Source organism: Alligator sinensis, unplaced genomic scaffold (genome assembly GCF_000455745.1).
Source record: "Alligator sinensis unplaced genomic scaffold, ASM45574v1 scaffold746_1, whole genome shotgun sequence".
NCBI lineage: Eukaryota > Metazoa > Chordata > Crocodylia > Alligatoridae > Alligator > Alligator sinensis.
The window spans coordinates 1846952-1868315 of record NW_005841959.1 but is presented as its reverse complement, the minus strand read 5'-3'; the positions used below and the strand labels follow the sequence as shown (position 1 = coordinate 1868315).

The 21364-nt window shown below is 40.9% G+C and overlaps 1 protein-coding gene across 7 annotated transcripts in view; it reads left to right on the top strand.

Moving 5' to 3' along the window:
* DMD (dystrophin) overlaps window positions 1–21364 on the top strand; it is a 1961037-nt gene that overhangs the window by 1437789 nt on the left and 501884 nt on the right. For all 7 annotated transcript variants that reach the window (XM_025200207.1, XM_014518487.2, XM_025200208.1 and 4 more), the window contains one exon: window positions 12603–12720. In XM_025200207.1, the coding sequence (XP_025055992.1) occupies window positions 12603–12720 (118 nt within the window). The remainder of the gene's footprint in view (window positions 1–12602; window positions 12721–21364) is intronic.

The following is a 21364-nucleotide window of genomic DNA, read 5'->3' as shown; positions in this document are numbered from 1 at the left end:
CTGTATCGGGTATGACAAGATGGGTGCTTGAGACCATCACAGACAATATATCCTTTAATTCAACAATGCTACATTATGCTTTGGGGTTCATGGTATGTCATGCATGTTTTCTTGTGGTTTATTATACTGGTATGCAATCTCTTTGGAAAGCCCATATTATGTAGTATCCATTTATGTTGCTCTCATCACTGTATAGATTGTTACACTGTCTATTTATATCTTTATAATTTTGGGCATGGTTCAGGTAATGGGATGAGGTATGCATACTCAAAGATAATTGCCCCTCCTAGACTCAGGCAGAAGGAGACATCATTGAGTTGGGCATTGCAGAACATAGTCTACCTGTAATAGAAAAATCAACTTCACAATAGAGAGACACCTGGAAAAATGGCCCTCCCTCAAGAGGGGTCCAGGTGTCTCAGAAACAAGAATTTTTTGGAGAATTCCAGTGACTTACATGGGGGTAGTTGGAAATGATTTACAAAGATAGCTGTGGACTATGCTGGATCTTTAGGATTTTTCGGAGACCCCAGTTGCCATGGCTGATAGAAGCAACAGGAAGGCTGATCTCTAGAAACACTGGCAGGTCTCTCAGACGGGCTAAGGTGTAGCTAGATGAGAAAGTAAGAGAATGCACTTGTTTTGCTTTTCTGTCTCCAGACCTTTTCTTGTATACTTATTTTCTCCCGTATAATGAATCCTTTTGTTATTGTCTCTCCAGGCTGTTTGCCTGTGGAAAGAATGATCTCTAAGCAAGTGGTATTCCAGGCGAGTCCTTTCTATGAAAAGGGGAGCCTATAATTTTTTTCTCAACCCAGTAGGATGGCCACCTGGGGCTGGCAGGGATTCCCTTACTGCAGTTGCGGGTTCTGATAGAGAATGGCAGTGGAACTGAGGCCTTCTGGATTAAGGAGTTATCCTAGCACAACCTTGGTCTGTTCTTTGGGGCAAGTGGCAGTGCAGCAGGGAGGAACTCATAGCTATAGGGGGCCTCCCATGCTTGTATTTGTTATGGCTGTCTTAAAAGACCAGCCAGAAATATAGACAAAACCCAAAGGTCACACAGGGGTTTTTTTTCATATAAGGCCAGGGAGAGGAGTGTGTAGCACATGAAGGTCAATCATTATAAATTTAATTTATAAATTAAAGCCTTTTGGGGTTTCTTTCAGGTTTTGTCTTCAGTAGATTTTCACTACTTGCTTCAAATGCTGACTTTCGCAGCAATTTGTTCTGTATTTCAACCACCCTTTTGTGTAAAGAAACCATAAAAGTTAGGAACCTGAAAATTGGATTTTTCTTTTGAGCAGTCACTGTCCACAAATGTGGAAAATATTGTTAAGTCAGTCGTACCACTTTTTAACAAAATGCAGAAAGAGATGATGTTTGAATCATGTCTTACCATTATTGTGGTGCTACTAAAGCTATTATGTTTAAATTCATATGTATTTAGAACAATGGCTGGTCATCAAAAAGAAATCTCAAGTTTGGTGCCCATTTCTTCAGCCTTTCAAGTCAGTGGTCTGATTTACCACAATAATGCACAAGTTTAACTGTTGATTTCCAAATACAGGGCCAAATCTGCAAGAAGCTCTGTTTTCATTAGTGAAAATAGTAACATGAGAAGGGTTTCAAAATTTAAAAAATTATGAACTGTGAAGCACAGTGGCCAGCCGATTGTAATAAAGCAGAACAGCTTACTCAATAAGAGCGTTCCTATTCTAAGGTACTGGATTACTGACTTTAAACCTCACAGTAGCTACATTTCAGTGCTTATTTGTAATCTTCACTGACCGAATTGAGTCATGTACTGTCTGTGATACTACATGCCTCATCTTTATCATATGACAGAATGTTAGGGGATAGATAGAAAGCTAAACCGCATAATAATGCCTATGTACAATAGATGTTTAAGCATCAGCTATCAAAGTGAATGTAAGATGGAAAGAAATTCAAATCCAATTATCTAAATACTTACTTGGCAACCGTTGATCCTCTGGATCATGGGGTATGAGCAAGAGGTCTACATGATCATCCTACTAAGACCTTCAGCGCATATGCCTAGGCAAGAATTCGGAGGTGGGGAGCCTGATCTAGACCTACTATCCTTGCTTTAAACCATTGAGATGGAGTCCAAAGGCCAGACCAAGTCCAGATATTCCGTGCCTAGATGGCTGTAGTTTCTATCAGAGAGCAACAGATTAGAGCTGCTGCTGACTGCATAATGCCTCAGGGAAAGTATGTTTCTGTCAGGGTAATGTCTGTTAGCTTTTCTCCAATCAAGAAGTACCCACAAGGCAGTGAGGGCTAGAGTTTTCACACACTCTATACTTGCCTTACTCTGAGTAGCCCCAACAGATTGCTACCAGGCCCTCCAGTTGGATGCAGTTTACAGTTATACCCACAACCATATCTAAATCCAATCTATTTTTATTAACATTTATATTTTAGCAGCACTTACAGGCAAAATGTTGAGGCTCCATTGTGGTGTTAGTTAATATTCAAATATATAATGAATGACAGGCATGATCCCACTGAACATTTGCAAACTCCATGCTGTGCTCAAGGCATATATGTAGCTGAAAAGTTATATTTTTCATATTTAGTGATTAAGAACACAGTGACCATAGCTCTGCAAAATATAATCCAAATACTATATTTAGAGTGTACTATGTGACTTAAGAGTATTGGGAATTAAAAGGCCAAGCTCCAAGTATTTGTGAAATAGAGAGCCTGTTATTGTCAGTGAATAATGTGAATTACATGGCACAAAGCAGCTCTAAATGTGTGTGTTAGTACAGTGCTCTCCCAGGTTAACATACCCAGGAATTCAGTAGGACTAATTAGCAGAATGCTAGGGAAAAGCAGCTCTCCAGCTCCCAGTATCTGAGCAGTCTCATTTGGAGCTAGCTCTTATTTTTCTGCACAGGACTGCATTGTGTTATACAGGTGTACCCTTTATTTGGGCCAGGGTAGACGTCAACATTTCCTGTGATGTGGTGAGATCAGGGCTAATATTGATTTAATTTCCTTTGATAAACCTGTCACAGGAAGTTTTACTGTAGTATGTCAGTTTTTAATAACAGAAGACAATTATTTTTCTCATGTTGACATCCTGAGGCAGCACCACTATCAGGATAGTACTATTAATGAATTTTACTTCCCTATGTGGTTGTAACAGTTATTTTAAAATGTGAAAAAAGCAATGAACACAGTACTGCAATTGTCCATATACAAAAATCTCCTTAAGTGTTTCACTTGAGGGTCCAGTTATACTACATTAAATAACTTTTGGTGAAGCCCAGTCTCTGAAGTGTTCCTTTGAACATTTAAATAACTTTTGTGCCTCAGTCTAGCTTTCTGAAACCTCCATAATGTCAGAAGATAACTGAAAACTGAACACTTTTAAAAAAATGTAAATGGATATATAGATGTCTACCTACATCCTTATCAGATGACTTCTCCTTTCAGAGCTTTCTGTTCAGAAACAAAAAGAGATTTTTTGCACAGCCAGTTAAGCCATTCATTAAACCTGTATCTGGGTTACAGAGTTCTGCACATGAGCTATCTTGAAATCCAGGTGTCTTCACTGTGCATTCATGGGAGTAGGTCACCAGCTTTGTTGTAGCTATTACTCTTCAGGTATATGTTCTGTGTAAACCATTTTGCTTTCCCCCAAGTATTTGGACTGCTGTGTTTGTTGCTATTGCTTGTCATCCGGTATTTTTAAAAATGCCAAGTGGATGTGTTTTTATTCTACTGTAATTAGAGGCATAACTTTGAAGTTTTGCATTCTGGGCAACAGTGGTCAGGTGGCAGCACTGATAGCTGCTATTTTGTACCTCTCTAAGATGGTGCCCGAGGATGCTGTGCCCCTTGCCTACACTTAGGGCCCTGGCAGAACTTACTTCCATCAAGCACCAGGGTGGGCAGAAGCAGCAGGGATCAAACTGACCTGGAACACTTTATGAGGTGTTTTTGTGCATGTGCTTTTTGTGAGGAGCTGAGGCCTCAGTTCATCCAGCTCAGGAACTCACTGGAGGTCATTGCTGGGTTTAAACAGATGGGCTTCCTGAATTGAGTGGGACCATTAATGGGACCCACGTACCCATTCTGTGCTCCTCTCGCTATATCTTGGATTATATAAATCATAAGTGATTCTTTTCAGTTATACTCCAGGGAGTCATGGATCACTAAGGGTGCTTCACTAATATCTATGTTGGGTGGTTGGGCCAGGCACATGCCTGTGTATTCAGAAACTGCTTTCCTGTAGCTGGAGTGGCATGGGTGAGTTTGCCTCTGGCACTCCCACCATGGATTTGGGTAGGTTGACTATTCCCCCACTGCTCCCCTGGCTCATGAAGCCATAAACTGGGCAGCTGGACCCCAGGAAGTATTTCTTCAATTACCAGCTGAACAGCTGCCAGATAGTGGTGGAGCATGCCTTTGGGCACCTAAACTTGCTCTGTGAAGGTCCCTGGGGATCCACACTGAGGAATATTCCCAGCTTTGTAGCCATTAGCTCCATCCTCTACAATATATGTGAGGCAAGGGGGAAAGCCTTTCTAGAATTTGGTCTGGCTCTGAACAGACCCACAGTGGGTGATGCCACGGGGACTTTGGATGGTGCCCAGACCAAAGGCAGTACTCCCAGCCAAGTGTCCCAGACAGAACAACTGCCAATCACGGAAGCCTTGGCTGACTACCTTTTTTGGGACGACATTCTGCCAAGCAGGAGGGAGTACAAGGGACTTCTGAGTAATTGTGAACCCTTCATTTGCTGCACTGTACCTTTTAATGTGCTGTTCCAAAACATCATTAAACACCTTCCATGCTAACTATTGGGCTCAATGCTCCCTGTGGTGAGACATTTGGAGGGGCAGTGAAAGGAGAAAATGAAGGAATGGAGTACTGAGAGACTCATGGGGGAACTAAGGTCTTGCATTGGGAGTGTGCAAGAGTAGCTGGGAGGGGGAAACTGAGGCATGGGGCCGTACCTTGAGAGTTTGTGAGGGCTGGCTGGAAGGGGGAAACTAAGACATTGGCTGCTGGGTGGGTCAGAGTTGTGAGCAGCATGGACAGAAAATATGCAAGGGACAAAATTCATAACTGCAAATTTTGTTCCTTCAAATGAATTGTGCAAACTGTGCTAAATGTACAATTGAGCTAAATGTGCTCTGGGGAGGTTTGGGGTCCACCCAAGTCAGGTCTTCTTCCTGGCTAGGATAGTCCATAGAGGTACTTTGGCCAGTTAGCATGCCCTCCCCCCACCCCACCCTAGTTTGAGCCTGAGAGGCTCCAAGAGCTAAATAGTCTCATCTCCATGGGGGTTGACTGTCCAAATCCTGTCCAAACACTGCTGGGGAGCTGGGTGGGGGCAAATAGCACCAGGGATCATCCTCTCATCACATCATCAAAGTTTAGGTACCTTTTTATGGTGCTTTCCCCCTGTTGCTAGGGTGCAAGTACCTGGAAGGGTGGTGGCATTTCTTAGCACCCCAGGAAAGGGAACAGCCATCTGTGCCAGGGTGTTTGGTGGACCTACTACTCAGATCTCCACTCCCTACTTTGCATTCAGTCCGGCAAGCTTGCAAGGCTCCAGCTGGCCAGCCTCTCCTTGCTCCCACTGACTATTTAGCAGTGGTTACTGTCCAGTAAAAGATGAGAAGGAATGGACAGGAGGCAGCTGGTTTCCATGCTAGCCTCAGCTGACATAAGATTGGTGCCATTGCTTCTGATTGAGTGGGGGAGGGTAGGTAGCTACAGGTGCCTGGTGCCTCACTGTTGTGGTATGGACATACTCCACCACAGTTGTAGCCACCCTGTCTAGGAAGGCCTTAGGCAACTCTTTGGTGTTAGCCACCCTATCCAAAAAGGCATTGCATAATTGTGTGATGGTCTTGAGAGGGTCATGGGTATAGAGTATAACTATATGAGCTAACCTATATTTGGAGCTTGGAAGGAATGATTATGGAAGCAACACAATAACTGCTCTAATACAGATGTTTAAGCATTCACTCAAGATAATGATGGATGAAACTATCAACTCCAAAGATGTTACAGCCCATCCCTAGGGAAGATGCCATCCTGTTTTGCCAGACCTGGAACTTTGAGATGAAAAGTACTATATGACTTAAATAACACCACCCCCCACCACTCCTGCCCTCCAAACAAAACTGAAACCAAACAAATCAATCTCTGTTTCCTGCAAAAAAGAATTTGTGTTATCTTGAGATCTAATTCCTAGACCCTCTCTGAGTCCCTCACCAGCCCCTGTACCAGTTCCAGGAACTGGCAGTCCTGAGTCACAAAAGTCATCACAAAAGCCTGCTGAAGAGTTCTTAGCACTTCCTCTGAATGGTTCCACCAGCTCTTAGTAGCACTGGCTCAGCATGTGGAGGACTCCATGAGGTCCTCCAGGATCTGATCTCACTGGTCCTGCTGACATTTTAAGCTACAGGACATCCTCTGAACAGGAGTGTCCCATTGTGTCCTTGGACTGCATCAACACTGGAACATCCTGAGCTTTTGGTGGTCATACGTAACTCTTAGGAGTAGGCATAGAAGTGTCTTTGAGTGTGCTTCCATTAAGTGTTCCATGCAACATGGCTGTGATATACATTTCCTTCTTATGCCAAGAAAAAAGAGTTGTTTTTTTTTCCCCCTGAAGAAAAGTATTTTAAGAGTGATTCTGTACTACAAGCACATGGCAGGTCCTAGCATCTTAGCATCCATATGTGACACTGCAGTCAGGACTTCAGGATTTATTTTTCTTTTTTTTTTTGGTAAAAAATATAGATAAATATTTCTGAGGGTAAGTAATCTGAAATATATATATTCCATATCAAGGTGGAAAAAGTGCTCACAAATACAAGCCTAGATCATTGTCTCCCAGAGAAAACAGTAGTGCTAAAAAGAGTTAAGCCAGGATTCCTCTTGAAGCTCTGGGTCAAGGAACTAATGAAGTAGAAGATCCATCTATATTCCATACACCATGTAAGCACTTTAGTTAATCCCACTGACTGATGGTTGGGAGACAGGATGTTTTAGGGTTCCCCTGCCCATTGTTCTGTTACTTTAACAAGAAGCAAGGACAATGTGTATGAATTTTTCATACACGTGGTGTGAACTCTCAGGTTATCGTCTTAACTCTGGACTTGGAATCACATGCTGCTTTTAAGCATACTGAATGCAGATCTAGCGGTGCTTTCAGATCTTACTGTCCCTGCTTTCATGCAGAGTCAGAGAAATGTTCTGTGTTGTTCAGTATACATAACAGAGTGCATCGAACTTGCGTTGTAGAACAGTTTGGGAACCATTTTTTTTGTAAAGGATGTCAGAACCGCTTAAATACTTTTTCCTCTTTTAGGCACTTTCCAGGTGAAGGAAAACTGAATAGAAAAAGCACTTTTGCCTCTTAGGGCCTTGCCACATGTTCACTTGCAGCAGTTGCAAATTATTAGAATGTAGTGACCTATTAAAGTTAGTACCTGTTAAGAAAGAACCCTTGCTTGAAAGGGAACAACTTTTTAATGTCACATAGGCACTTGACACATGCTAAACTGCTTGAACATATGTCTGATTGTGTTTTACCTGCACTTAGTAAGTATTAAGTTGAATGTTTGACACACCATATAGGGTAAGCAGGATAAATATATTTATGAATGGATGGATATTTAATGGGTTTAAATGTTTGTGTTGAGATGTTCTCTCCATACAGAGCACATCTGATGCTACTGAGTACTTGTTACTGCACATTATTTAGTACTTGTATTTGCAAGTACTAAATCAATGCACAGTAACCAAAGTAACTGTACAGCAGCTCTGGCAAATTTATTTTTCTTCATGATAGTGCACAGTAGCCTAATAATACTGTGCCAGTAGCATATTAGTACTGTCCATGCTGTGACACGCTACTACACAATATTTTTCAGCTACTGTGTAGTCAACGTCTCACGTAGATGCTCCCACAGTGGGTTTGGCTGTCAGTTGTGCAAACATTAGCAAACAGCATCCGAACATTGCATTGTGGTTATTTTGTTTCATTTTATAATTTTTATGAAATGAAACAAAATAACCGCTTCATCCACTTCATTGATTGGGTGAGTTTCCAGCTCTTCAAGACAGGGTTCCAGAGTTTCAGGAATACTAAAATATCTAGCAACGTTAAAATATAAAACCCATTATGGCAGTGTATGTTTGAGTGCCATCACAGATAAAGGACTTCTTGTGAACACAATACTCTCTGATTTATGTAAACTGCATATTTAAACTCATTGTTATTTGAAACCTTTGTTCCGGTAAGTAATATAATCAACAAGAAAGTCAACATAATGCCATCCAAGTACATGGGCATGAACACAGGCAGCCAGAAATGTTCCTTCTACAGCCTCCAATATACTAGTGAAGGGAAAAGATCCCAGAAGAGTATGTTTATAGAATTTTTTGTTATATAGTCACATAGACTTGGTTAAAAACACTTCGTTTCTAAACTGATTTATAGCTGTTACTAAAAAACACCTGAAAACATAATGAATGGGAAACCACAAAACAAAATCATGAACAACTTCATAACTCAAATCCCTTTTTTCCAGGAAACAGGGCTGGGGGCAGAATGTTATCTAACTGCATATAATACTTTTCATTTCCAAGTCTGGCAAATTGGAATGGCATCTTTTCTGTTGAGAGAGGTTGTACTGTTTTTGAAGCTGATCCCTTTTGGTTCATCATATCTTGAATTGAATGCTTGGATGTTCTTATATGGGAAGCCATTGTGTCACTTCCCTAATTATTCCTTCCAAGCCCCAAATATAGAGTAGTGCATGCAGTTATAAAAGCAGTTCTTATTACCCAACATACAATTATTTCCTCTCACTGACTCAATCATATTTCACAGTCATAACATTGATGTGTCTCAAAATGTATAACATTATGTGTAATTTGCAGCTATGTAGGTAGATCTCTATTTATTGACAGCAAAGCTGCAGAGACAAAGGGTGCTTCTATTGTGAGTGGGCTAATGATCATATCCACAATAGCAAGAGCTGTCCATTATAAACCTGTTACCCAGATCTAGGAATTCCTTCCCAAAGGTATGTTGGATCTTTAGCACCCAACTGATAAACCAATGTGGTTAAAAAAACCAGCTGTTGCACACTGAAATGAGCAATGCTGCAGCTGAAGATTACACAAATTATCAGCACGTAAAAACAGACCAAATCAAACAGAGTGAACACATTTCAGACTTACAGAATGGCCAAAACCCTTCTAGTGTTGCTTCTAGGTTGCTGCTTAAGGCAGTTTATATAGGGGGAGGATCCAGCTCATCCTGGTGGAAACGATTCTTCTGGTGGAATTTTTGATGTATTCCTATATATTGGTGCCTTTCCTGAAATTTGCAATACATTTTTGACAACTATCTTGATTATCTGTGAAAATTGTAGCCCACCAGCTCACTCTCTGGATCTCAAGTCATACTTACAGGGTTCTACTTGTCTGCTTAAATACTCTATAAACAATCACAACTACTAGAAGACTTTTCAGCTAAATAAGTAGGTGATACAGTGGGATCATTGTAAGGCACCTGCCATCTTACATTGATCTTAAAAACAGTTTAAAGTGGTAAAGGTTTTTACTAAAACTCTTGTACTGTAGAAAAGTTCTACAGAATTTAATGGGAATTGTATCAAATTCATATTGATATAAGGTTCAACCAAAATATATTGTAAAAAACAAGAGTTTAATATTACCATATCCTTTCTGTTCCTTTTTACCAAGGATATTATTCACCTTGTAATTCTGTGGCTGCTTCAAAAACTTTAGAGAAAGGTCATTGCTTTCTGTTTAATTCTATAGGGTTATTTCTTTAGCAGTTATTAAAAAATCTATTGAATCTTATGCCTCACAACAGTGTTATTTGTAATGTGTTAAAAGTCTATTTCATGTAGCATAAAGTCTTAGTGCTTTAAATCAGCTTGCAAAATATTTCCATTTAAGTTTCCTTCACAATTTCCAATTAGCCATGAAATAAATAAACCTGTTTTCCACATCTGGACTGAAGTGCAGAGCCTCAATGTAGACTAAATCCATGAGGCCTAAGTATCTGAAAGTATTTTCCCCATCCACTGACAGATCATGGAGGATTAACAGAAAGTGTGGTCACATGATCACAAATTGGAGCCATGGGAAGTTTAGGTTAGATATTAGGAAAAACTTTCTCATGAGGAGGGTAGTGAAGTGCTAGAACAGACTACCCAGAGAGGTTCTGGAATCTCCGTTCTTGGAGGTTTTTAAGACCTGGCTAGACAAAGCCTTGACTTTGATGATCTAATTGGGCTGGTCCTGCTTTGAGAAGGGAGTTAGACTAGATAACCTCCTAAAATCCCTTCCAACCCTTATTTTCTATGATTCTTTGATATAATTTCTACAGATAATTTACACCATATTTTACTCCATTAGAAATATACTCCACAGTAAAGAGTAGACAGAACTAGCTACCCAAAGATAGCTACCTCTCATGCACGGATGGCCAAAATATGGCCCGTAGGTTGTATCCGGCCCATCAGTGATTTAATCCAGTCTGTAGGCTGGTGCCCAGAAATTGATTGCATCTGGCCCAGCCCACTGCTGCCCCTACTGTGCTCCACATGGGACTGAGCCCCACCTGCTCTCACTGGAGCAGTGCACTGCACTCCCACTGTCTGCAGCTGGATGGGAGCATGAAGTCCGTGCCAGGGCCAGAGCTGGTGGAGCTGGGGTAGGGTGGTGAGAGTACAGAGCCCAGACCAGCAGGAGTATGGGGCCCAGGACAGCAGGAGCACAGGGCTGCCCATGACTCACATGCAGCTCCCAGGACTCAGCCAAAGCTGTGCAGGATGGAGCCAGCAGCCTCACCCCACTCCCTGCCACAATGTGAAGATCCCAGGACTCAGCCAGGACTGGCAGGGAACCCCACACAATGGACCTGGGCCAGCTTGGCCCCACTCCCTGCCACTCTGGCCAAGACCTGAGAGCCACACATGGCAGCAGGGCCAGGCCACTGAATCCATCCTGTGGGGCTCCTCCATGCAGCATAAAAATCCACTCAAGTGCCAGGTGAGCAGATAAGCCATGGGGAGCCCTGTGCAATGGAGCCACCAGCCTGGCCCTGGTCTATGCTACCATGAGCAGCTCCCAGGACACGGCTGGAGCTGTGCACCATCAGGGGGTTCTGCCTTGAGCTATTATGCAATTGCCTCTATATACACTACACAAACATACATCAATTAGGACAAAAATATTTTTTTAAATAAAATTAAAATGTTATAGTAGGTGTTTGATTTTTAGTATATGATTTTTTTGTTGTTTTTATTCCCCAGTTCCAAGATGGCAATCCGCCTCTCCCAAAATGAGTACTTCTGGTAGCAAAGGTCAGGGATTAGGGATGGGACTTCCAGTCCTAAAATGGTGACCAGAGCGTGGGGCACCTGTCAAGGGGCGGGGTTACCCTTGTGGACCTTGACAGCTCACCAAAACTAGTTAAGCAGCCCTCTAGCTAAAATAATTGCCCACCCCTGCTTTAGTAGGTATTATTACAGTGTCTGACTGCTAGGTGTTGCAGGATGTGATTTGCACTGAGCAGTGGCAATCCTGGGATGAGATTGGCTCAGGGAGTGGAGACTCAGCTGATACACTTCTGTGAATTACATTGCTACAAACTTCACTCCTTTCTTTCCAGACAGTAACTTTTTATTGCAGACTGGTGTGACTAAACTAGCATAAGACTGGACATTGTGAATACGCTTCAGTTTCACTCCTGCATCAAACTACTGCAAACTAAGCATGTGTATATGTGCCCTGACCCAGGAGTCCTTTGACAATGGTATTATTCCTTATGCAACAAGTGACACCTCAAAACTCCTTCAATACTGTTCCTCATTAGAAAGAGCCAATAGATCTGTTAGTAGCAGTCTGCCTTGTTTGGCCCAGTTTTTCCCAGTTCAGACTCTAATGTAAAAGGTCATCTTGATTAATATGTATATAATTAATCTATAGGTTGCAGTGGTACATATGGTACTGAGACAATGGGTAGTGTTTTATTTGGTACTCTAAGCTTGGAACTAAAACACTTGAACATTTTTCCTAAAGATTTTAGTGGAATTCATAGAAGGCTGACATGAGAAAAGGTAGTGTGTTCCTGCAAGCTTGTCAAAATTTTCCCTCACCTATACAGTAGTTGGTCCAGTAAAAGGTCTAAAAAGCTCTTGCCTCTCATACAGAAGGAATAGACATTTAAGTGAATGAGAATATTATCATCTTCAGCTAATAATAATAATATAAAAAGGTATAAATGCTATCAACCCTCATGCTTCAAAACAAAACTGATCAGTGCCAGTACTCGGGAAGAAAATTTTCTCCAGACCTGTAATTGCATAGCTATCCAGTCCAGTATAACATTTGACTTGCTCCAATGAAATGTTCAGAAAGAGTTGCCGTTCAAAATAGGCTGCTGGGGTAGATTGACACCCTGGTCCCGTCTGGTATAGTATTTTAATGACAGTGAAATACAATTACAAAAATTGCTTGGAACTATTGTTAGTTTCATATGTTTACTTTTGTATGATTAGGCAACACTACAGGATTTGGAGCAAAGGCGTCCCCAGTTGGATGAGCTAATAACTGCAGCACAGAATCTGAAAAACAAGACTACCAATCAAGAGGCCAGAACAATCATTACTGATCGCAGTAAGTAGTGATTCTGCTACCTTATGTCGCCCCTTGCAAGAGGACGTTGTAATAATATTTTTTTAAGTATTGTATTTTTCAAAGGCCTAATACTTTTGTTATGAGAAGTGTATATCTTTTGTTTTCATTTTTGAGGCAATTGTAGAAAATTTGCCAAATTGCCTGGAAAATAATATGTATGTGAAAGGCAGCAGCCAAGCATTACTGAGGGGTATTTATTTTTCATAGAGCAGCTTCTCATCGCATCAAATGCAGATCATGAACCCCTTAATTAAATGTTCTTTTTACATATATATAGAAAGTAATAAGAATATACATTTAGACTTAAAACTGTAATATGTAAGATTAATTGAAAAGACTGACAGTTTTACATTCATTGGATACACCTTTTCATTCCCCATAATTGGTACAAGCAGCTTGCACTGAACACATTTTTCACTTATTTTCCATATATATGTGAATACTTTCTGTGGTAATTCCCTGAAGATATTGTACAGGTAGCTGATGCAAAGTGGTATAATTTAGGATTGTTTTAGGCAATTCCTAATCTGGCCCTGTAATTTCAGTAATCCTACTGTGTTAACTGCTGCATTTAAAAATTAAACAAAACAAAACTTAATAGCATTGCATCATTTCCTCGCACTCCTTAGGACCAGAAACATGATATTATCAAGAAAGGGGCTGTTTTCAGATTCTTGCAGCCTGAGCAGGAGCAGTTAGCAGCCAAAGCCTCATGAAAAGCTGTTTTTATCTAAGATTCATTGCAGTTATAGAGTCCCAATAATTCAGGTAAATTCTGATAAAGTTTGCATAAGTACCTGAATTTTTTTGGTGGCTGGCTTGGGTGCCAAAGCTATGGAGTTCTCTCATCAGTCTTTGCAATGTATATTTGTCACCTTCCCCTTAATTAGGTATTGATGCATTTTAAGAAAATGTAACAGTTAATTTCTCCTGAAATGCAGCTGTAACCCACATCGACTTTACTGTAAATTCCATTTACAACTATCTTCTAGTGAAATTGTATGACAAATTAAATGAAATGTGAGCACATATATCTTGCAAAGTATAAAACAAAAAATATCCCACTGTAAACTCATAAAGATGTCATTACCTAAACATGCAGCGCAGTACACAAAATAATTATTAATTCAGCAGTATATTTTTCATGAAACATAGTGAATGTTTTATTTGATTCTGTTACATGTGTCTGACAACCTTGCTAGTATTAATTGGAATTTTAATATATGTGAGGTTCCTTCTTTCAAAGTTTTTTTCCTGTTCAAATTAGGCTACCATCTTTTATTGTCATTTTTGCACCTCATAACGCAGCAGGTAGCGACATTACAACTGTGGTGCTCTTCTCGTTCTGTTGAAAACATGGCTCACTACAATTTGGGTACCATCTATGTTTTATTTCATTAATGAAAATACCATTGTTGTAACTAAGAATACATAGTGCTGGAAATATATAGGTTCTTCATTTCCAGCTCTTAACTAGATTAGATATACCTTTTGATGCAGTCTTCTGAGGCAGTGGAGTAGATTCATTAAAGTGTTATCTTGGTTAGAGATTTTCTATTTGTAGAATTTTAAATACTTAATATATTCAAAGGAGCTATTCATCTATTTCTGAATTTTAAAGAGTAGATCAAATGATAAATTCTACAGATGTGATATTTTTAGAAAAATGTAATTATACATATGTAGATGTGTCACAATGTGATACTTGAGAGTTACTTTTTCTCAATATATGCCAAATAAGAGATTAATATCAGAAGTATTTTTTTTTAATCTGAAAGGAGTTAAAAACCAGACTGATTGCTCAAACAGTTTTCCCTTATATTAATGTTTATCATTATACATTGAAGAGTGAAGCTTCTCTCTTTAGTCTAATTCTTGAAGTTTTAATTTAGTCCAGCTTCCTATAGAAGATAATGAAGTTTGTGGTCTTCAAGGACTTCAGCACAGGAGCCCATTACCAATAGAGAGCTAATTTGAAGGGGCAAGTCCTGAGTATACCTGAAATAACAGTTTCTGCATGTGGTTCTGTGTAAAGGAGTTTGAGTCCCTTGGTAGTGACTGTGGCTGCATCCACATGAGCATGGACGTTTGGTTCCCTGGGGACACTAACGGTGCCGCTAGTTGTTCCTGGGGAACACCCGTGTCATGCACTCTCTGGCGCATGGCAGGTTATGCTGAATGGGGTAGGGGAGGCTGGGACCAGCACTGAGCTGACCCCAGCAGCCTTACCTGGCATCCTGGGGGCTTCCCAGGGCTGCTGCAGCAGTGATTCTGCAGCTTGGAGCCTGGCTGACAGCCAGAGCATGGCTCTGACCGGCCAGGCTCCAGTTTCGAGCCATGCACGCTGCCCCTGCATGCACAGCTCCACTTTTTTTTGTGCATTTTTTTTTTAACTCCTGGATATCCAGGGGTCAAAACCCTGCCCCTCTCTCCCCCCCTCCCCATCCCGGTTCCCTTGCAGCATGGGGAACAGATGAATATGTGGCACCACAGACATATCTGCAGTGCCACATACCGCATAGCCATGCTCGTCTGGGTAGTTGTCCCCGGGGACAACTGTGGCCTCTGAATTTCTCTCAAGTTTGTAATATTTGGTTTTGTAAATTGTCCTGCTTTCGCAGAAACTTCTCTTTTTGTGAAAGTATATTTTTCTTCTGAAATAGTCCTTTAAATTTTTTTTTTTTAAAGCAGATGTCTTTCTAAAAGTAACCACCACCTTTTTAGTGGATGGAAAATTTATCTAGCCTTTGGCATGCTAGACAGTCTCAGGGAACTTAAAAGAAAGGAGAGGAGGTTCATACTTGGAAGTGCAGGAGTGGGCCATGATTTTTCCAGAAGTTTTCCGTAATCCATTAGGCAGTCAGACAGAGACAAGCACTCATTTGTACTTTTGTATAATCTTTTCCCTGGGTTTTTGGGAACTCCATACTCTCTTTGGTTGCTCCCTCCTCATTCTTGTGGCCATAATATAGTACTTGTATTTTTTGGCCATGCTGTGGATCTAACTAGTGGCATAACTCATTGAATCATACTCACAAATGGTTGCACAAGCAAAGTACCCTTTTCAGTAGGACCTTAGTTAGTAGGCATAGAGCTTTGAAATTAAAATGTTTAATTTATAGGAATTTATAATTTATCACAACTCTATGGAATTGTTCATTTTAGATAAAAGCCAATTGGATCACTTTGCAGAGGTAGAAAAAGGAGCTGGGATTTTATTGGTCAGCCTTGTCACTATGGGAGGAGGGAAGACCTGTAATTGTCACAACTGAGGTTATCTTTTGTGCCCTTTTTCCCCTCATAAGAGGTGGTGAGAAGGAGAGGATTCTAAGGAATGGGAGTTTGGAGGTCCTATCCTAAAGTATGGGTAGTTGTATTGTAGTAACCCAAATGAAAGGTTGATGGTGGGGCAGGGCAGTGGGTGCTTCTTCCTTGTATTAATGAAGTTTGACCTACCACTTAAACCCATCTCTGTGACTATCTTCATTCCATGGGATATTCCAATCAGTGGATGAGAATCTTAAGTTCTTCCTCAGATCCTTACTCCTAATTGATGGGAGTTTTGCTTGTTAAGGATTGGGAAACAAGGTGGTGAGATTGGCCCAAGACTACTTAATGGAGATTCAGCACTGTACAATATTAAAATTAATTGAGACTTGTAATATTTGCATGAAGTAAATATCAGTCTTTTAACCCAGCATGTACTAGGGAGGTAGAAACTCTCTGTGCTGAGTATTTGGCAGAGAGTCAGTGGGAGACCTACAAGCTCAGGACTTACTGGCTTCCATTTCTATAGCAGTATTATTCTAGAGCCATAGTTCTCGACATTTTGGGGCTCATTGTGCCTCTGACTGGACTCAGGACCTGCCCCCCCCCAATAACTTTTATTAATTAAGTGGCACTCAACTTAAAAAACTGATTCATATATCATGGTACTTAATTCCTTGTAGAGAAAATGGGAAGTGGCACTGTGGGATTGTTCAACCAGGGACAAGCCTGAGCCAGGGTTTATCTACTTAGCCAATATGCTTAATTCCTCACACCTTGCTTATCTCTTCATGCCTCATGGCACCCTCCAAAAGATTGGGCAGCACCCCAAGGTTCCCCAGCACCCTGGTTGAGAATCACCGGTCTAGATTATGTCAATTGAATATTAAAAATAGAAAACAGTGTTGCCTTTAAAAAATAGTTATTTTAAAATATTGTACGTTAATTCTCCAAAATTAATGAAGTGTTTTTACTGGATCTTCTTGAAATCTGTGACAGGGAATAAAAATTGGTCACAAACAGTAGATTTTTAATGGAATTGTCTTAGTACTGCATAGGTTTAATCTTTTCTTCTGGCAAACAAGGACAGAAATGAAATATAAGCTCATAGAAATGAATTTCCTAGTTTGAAGGGTTTTTTCAACCTCACTTCATTACCTATATTAAATTACAGGAATTATAGTACTTAGAAAAGACTTGGCTAGATAAAGGAAAACTTGTTTAATATTTATAAAATGTTATATTAAAATATCGTTTCATTCCAGGTAAATCGTAGTTTATGACTTCTACATTTGGGAAAAAACCGAATCGTAATAATTACATTTTGTCTTGAGGAAATCTTGTAAAACAAAATCCCTGTGCTCTTGTAATATCCTTGAAAGATAATTTTATTCCAACAGGGCTGTGTGCTGTACATTAACATTTTCTTCTGAATAATACAATTAAAATATTTGGTTTTAAATTTGGCAGAAATGTTTGTCCCTAAGGATGATGTTGAATTAATTTATACATAACTATGATATTATATTTGAAATATATAGAATATATATTTGAAATATAGAAATAATGATATTATATTTGTTTTAATACGCTTTCTAATTAAGTTTCATTTTTTCAAATGGGTCAAATGTTTACAAGACATATAGTAACAAGTATGTATTCATGTAACAGTATATTATGCAGTAATGAGCAGAGTTATTGTTTGCACGACGACTAGAATTGGAAGTACCTCATTTTGTTACAGAAAGCATCTTGGATCATGCTAGAACCAGGAAGTGACAATGTTTAGGATATTCTGTTTTTTCTAATATCAGCTCAGCTTCTAAGCCAAACTAATTTATAGACAAACCTCATAGTCTGGACACTGGCCTGAATAAGTAAATGCTGTGGAGGCACCAACATGAAATTACGGTAAAATACAACAGAAATATTTCTTAGTGACTGAAGTTCCTCTTCCTCAATTCTATCTGGGCAAAACAAAACACATGTACATTTTCAGATTCATATATTCATAGATGTAGGGTCGGAAGGGACCTTGTAGATCTTCCAGTCCGACCCCCTGCCCTGGGCAGGAGAGAAAACTAGGCTCAAATAACCCCAGCTAGGTAAACGTCAAGCCTCCTCTTAAAGACCCCTAAGGTAGGAGCCATCACCACTTCCCTTGGAAGTTGGTTCCAGATCCTAGCCATCCTGACTGTGAAGTAGCGCCTCCTGATGTCTAGTCTAAACCTACCCTCTAACAACTTATGACCATTATTCCTTGTTACTCTGGGAGGCGCTTGGGGGAACAAGGTCTCTCCTAAGCCCCGCTGGTCCCCCCTAGTAAGTTTATAAATGGCCACCAGGTTCCGCCCTCAGCCTTCTCTTGCGAAGGCTGAACAGGTTAAGGTCCCGTAGCCTCTTCTCATAGGGTCTACCCTGCTGTCCCCCAGATCAGGCGAATGACCCTCCTTTGGACCCTCTCAATGCTGTCCACGTCCTCCTGAAGTGCAGTGCCCAGAACTGGACACAGTACTCCAGCTGCGGCCTGACCAGTGTCTCATAGAGGGGGAGGATCACCTCCTTGGCCCTGCTTGTGATGCATCTGTGGATGCATGACAAGGTACAGTTAGTCCTACTGACTGTGTCCTCACATTGTTGGCCCATGTTCATCTTGGAGTCAATAATGACTCCAAGATCTCTTTCTGCCACCGTGCTTTCAAGAAGGGAGTTCCCCAGCCTATAGTTATGCTGCTGGTTCCTACTGCCTAAGTGCAGCACCCTGCACTTGTCAGTATTGAATCCTATCCTGTTTTCATTTGCCTACCCCTGTAACCTGTTCAGGTCCTGCTGTAATCTGTCCTTCCCTTCTAGCATGCCCACCTCATGCCAAATCTTAGTGTCGTCTGTGAATTTAAACAGGGTGCTTTTCACTCCATCATCCAAGTCGCTTATAAAGAAATTAAACAGTGCAGGCCCAAGGACTGAGCCCTGGGGGACTCCACTGCCCACTTCCCTCCAGGTCAAATGTGACCTGTCCACCACAACTCTCTGAGTACAACTCCTCAGTCAATTTGCAATTCATCTGACTGTGTAGGCATCAATGCCACAGTCACCTAGCTTTTTAATGAGAATGGGGTGGGAGACAGTGTTGAAGGCCTTTCTGAAGTCCAGAAAGACTATATCCACCACAACACCCATGTCCAATGATTTTGTGACCTGATCATAGAAGGCAATCAGGTTGGTCTGACAGGAGCTGCCCCTAATGAAACCGTGCTGGTTGCCCTTGAGCATCATCCCTGCTGCTGGCCCATCACAGATGTGCTCCTTGATAATCTTCTCAAAGAGCTTCCCCAGGATTGAAGTAAGACTAAGGGGCCTATAGTTGCCCAGGTCCTCCCTCTTGCCATTTTTAAAGATGGGGACCACATTGGCCTTCTTTCAGTTGTCCGGCACCTGACCAGAGCACCACAAGTGTTCGTAAAGCCATGCCAGGGGGCCTGCAATAACCCCTGCCAATTCCCTCAACACCTTGGGGTGGAGAGCATCTGGACCTGCTGATTTGAACACGTCCAGCCCCTCCAGAAGTTCCCTAACTTGGTCCTCCATGACCCTAGGCCTGGAGGAGTTTCTCCTGAGTCTGTCTTGAATCTCGGTAGGGGAGTCCCAGTCCCTGCACAAGAAAATGGAGGCAAAGAAATTGTTAAAGAGGTCTGTTTTCTCCTCTGGTGCAACCACCAGATTGCCAAGCATATCCTGCAGGGGCCCCACATTACCCGATGCCTTCTTCATAGTCCCTATGTATTTAAAAAAGGACTTTTTGTTATCCTTGATGCTAGCCCTAGTTCAGTATCTGCCTTAGCTTTCCTAACAGCCCCCCTACAGACCTGAGCAGTGTAAGTATACTCCTCTTTGATGATAGCCATTCCCTTCCACTGGGTGTACACCTCCTTTTTGGCAGTCAGGCATTCCCGAATGCTGTTGGTGAGCCAGGGGGGCTTTTGGGCACTCTTTCTCCCTTTGCTTCTCATTGGGATTGTCACCCCTTGGGCTCTGAGTATTGTCTCCTTAAGGAACGACCGCTCATCTTGGGCACCCAGTTCTCCTACTATCCAGGACCCCAATGCCTCTCCTATTAATCTCAACTCATTGAAGTTGGCCCTCTTGAAATCAAGGGCTACTGCCTTGCTTCAGACCCTTGACACCTTGCGCTGGATGGTGATTTTCAATAACTATGGTTAGGTTAGGTTAGGTAATGAACTGCCAAAACATCTTTTGCTAAGTAAATTTGCCTACAGACATTCAATACATAAATAACAGTAATAAACATATCCATTTGAAGGAACTTTGCTTTGACCAATAATCACAATACTGGAACTAGCTATTCCCTTTGAAGTTCAGACTGAATTTCCTAAAACCAAATATACAAACATAGGAATAATTTTAGAGAACATCTTCCAGAGGATTTTTAAAGAATACATTATTATTGACTGTTAAAATAGCTGTGCTTAAAGTATGCTGAAAAGAATTTTAGTGAGTATGAGTCTGTGAAGCTACATAAAAAAATGAAAAAGGAAACCCAAACAACAAACTGCTATTTAATAACTTGCTGTATCTGACAGCATTATAGCAAAATCATCTCCCTATCATTCACTTGCACAACAAAACACATGAAACTTCCACAGTGAATAACAGCAGCATTGCTGTTTTCAACATTTTAATAAAATACTTACCAGTATTACAATGTCACCCATGTGGTTTTCTTACAACTATTGAAACCCTTAATGAGTTTACCATGGGGTGGGGAGATAATTCAAGCATGTATAATCTTGTATGTGACAGCCAGAAGTTAACCATTTCTAGGCATTCATTAAGCTGGTAAAAACAGAATGTGCAGTGTGCTTTTCATATGTACTTTGTCTGCCGATAATTTTCTACATTGAACTCTTCCATCCATTGGATTCCATGCATTTCAGTAGCTAAGTTTTCTTCATCGTAAAAATATAGTATCCAGTCACCATACAGCTTCCTTCTCAGTTTTGCCTCCTATGAAATGTTCTCTATGGTGATGTGTGGGGGTGAACACTGCCTAAGTGTCAGTCAAGGGAAATAATGTCTTTGAAAGGGATTGTGTATCCTGGGTGCTGAGAAGAGCCTTTTGAAATCACTTTCACAGCACTATTTTTCAGCTGCGTTATAGACATATTACTCTCTTGGGCTCTGTAGCAGAGTCATCTGGGCCCTCAAAATGCTAGTAGCCTGACAGGTGGAACAGACACTGGGCAGTTAGCGCTCTGAGGCATGTAGATTGCTGAAAAATTTGGGGAATTATTGTTTCCCTAAACTTTTCCATATCTGACAATTTTCTAACTATTCA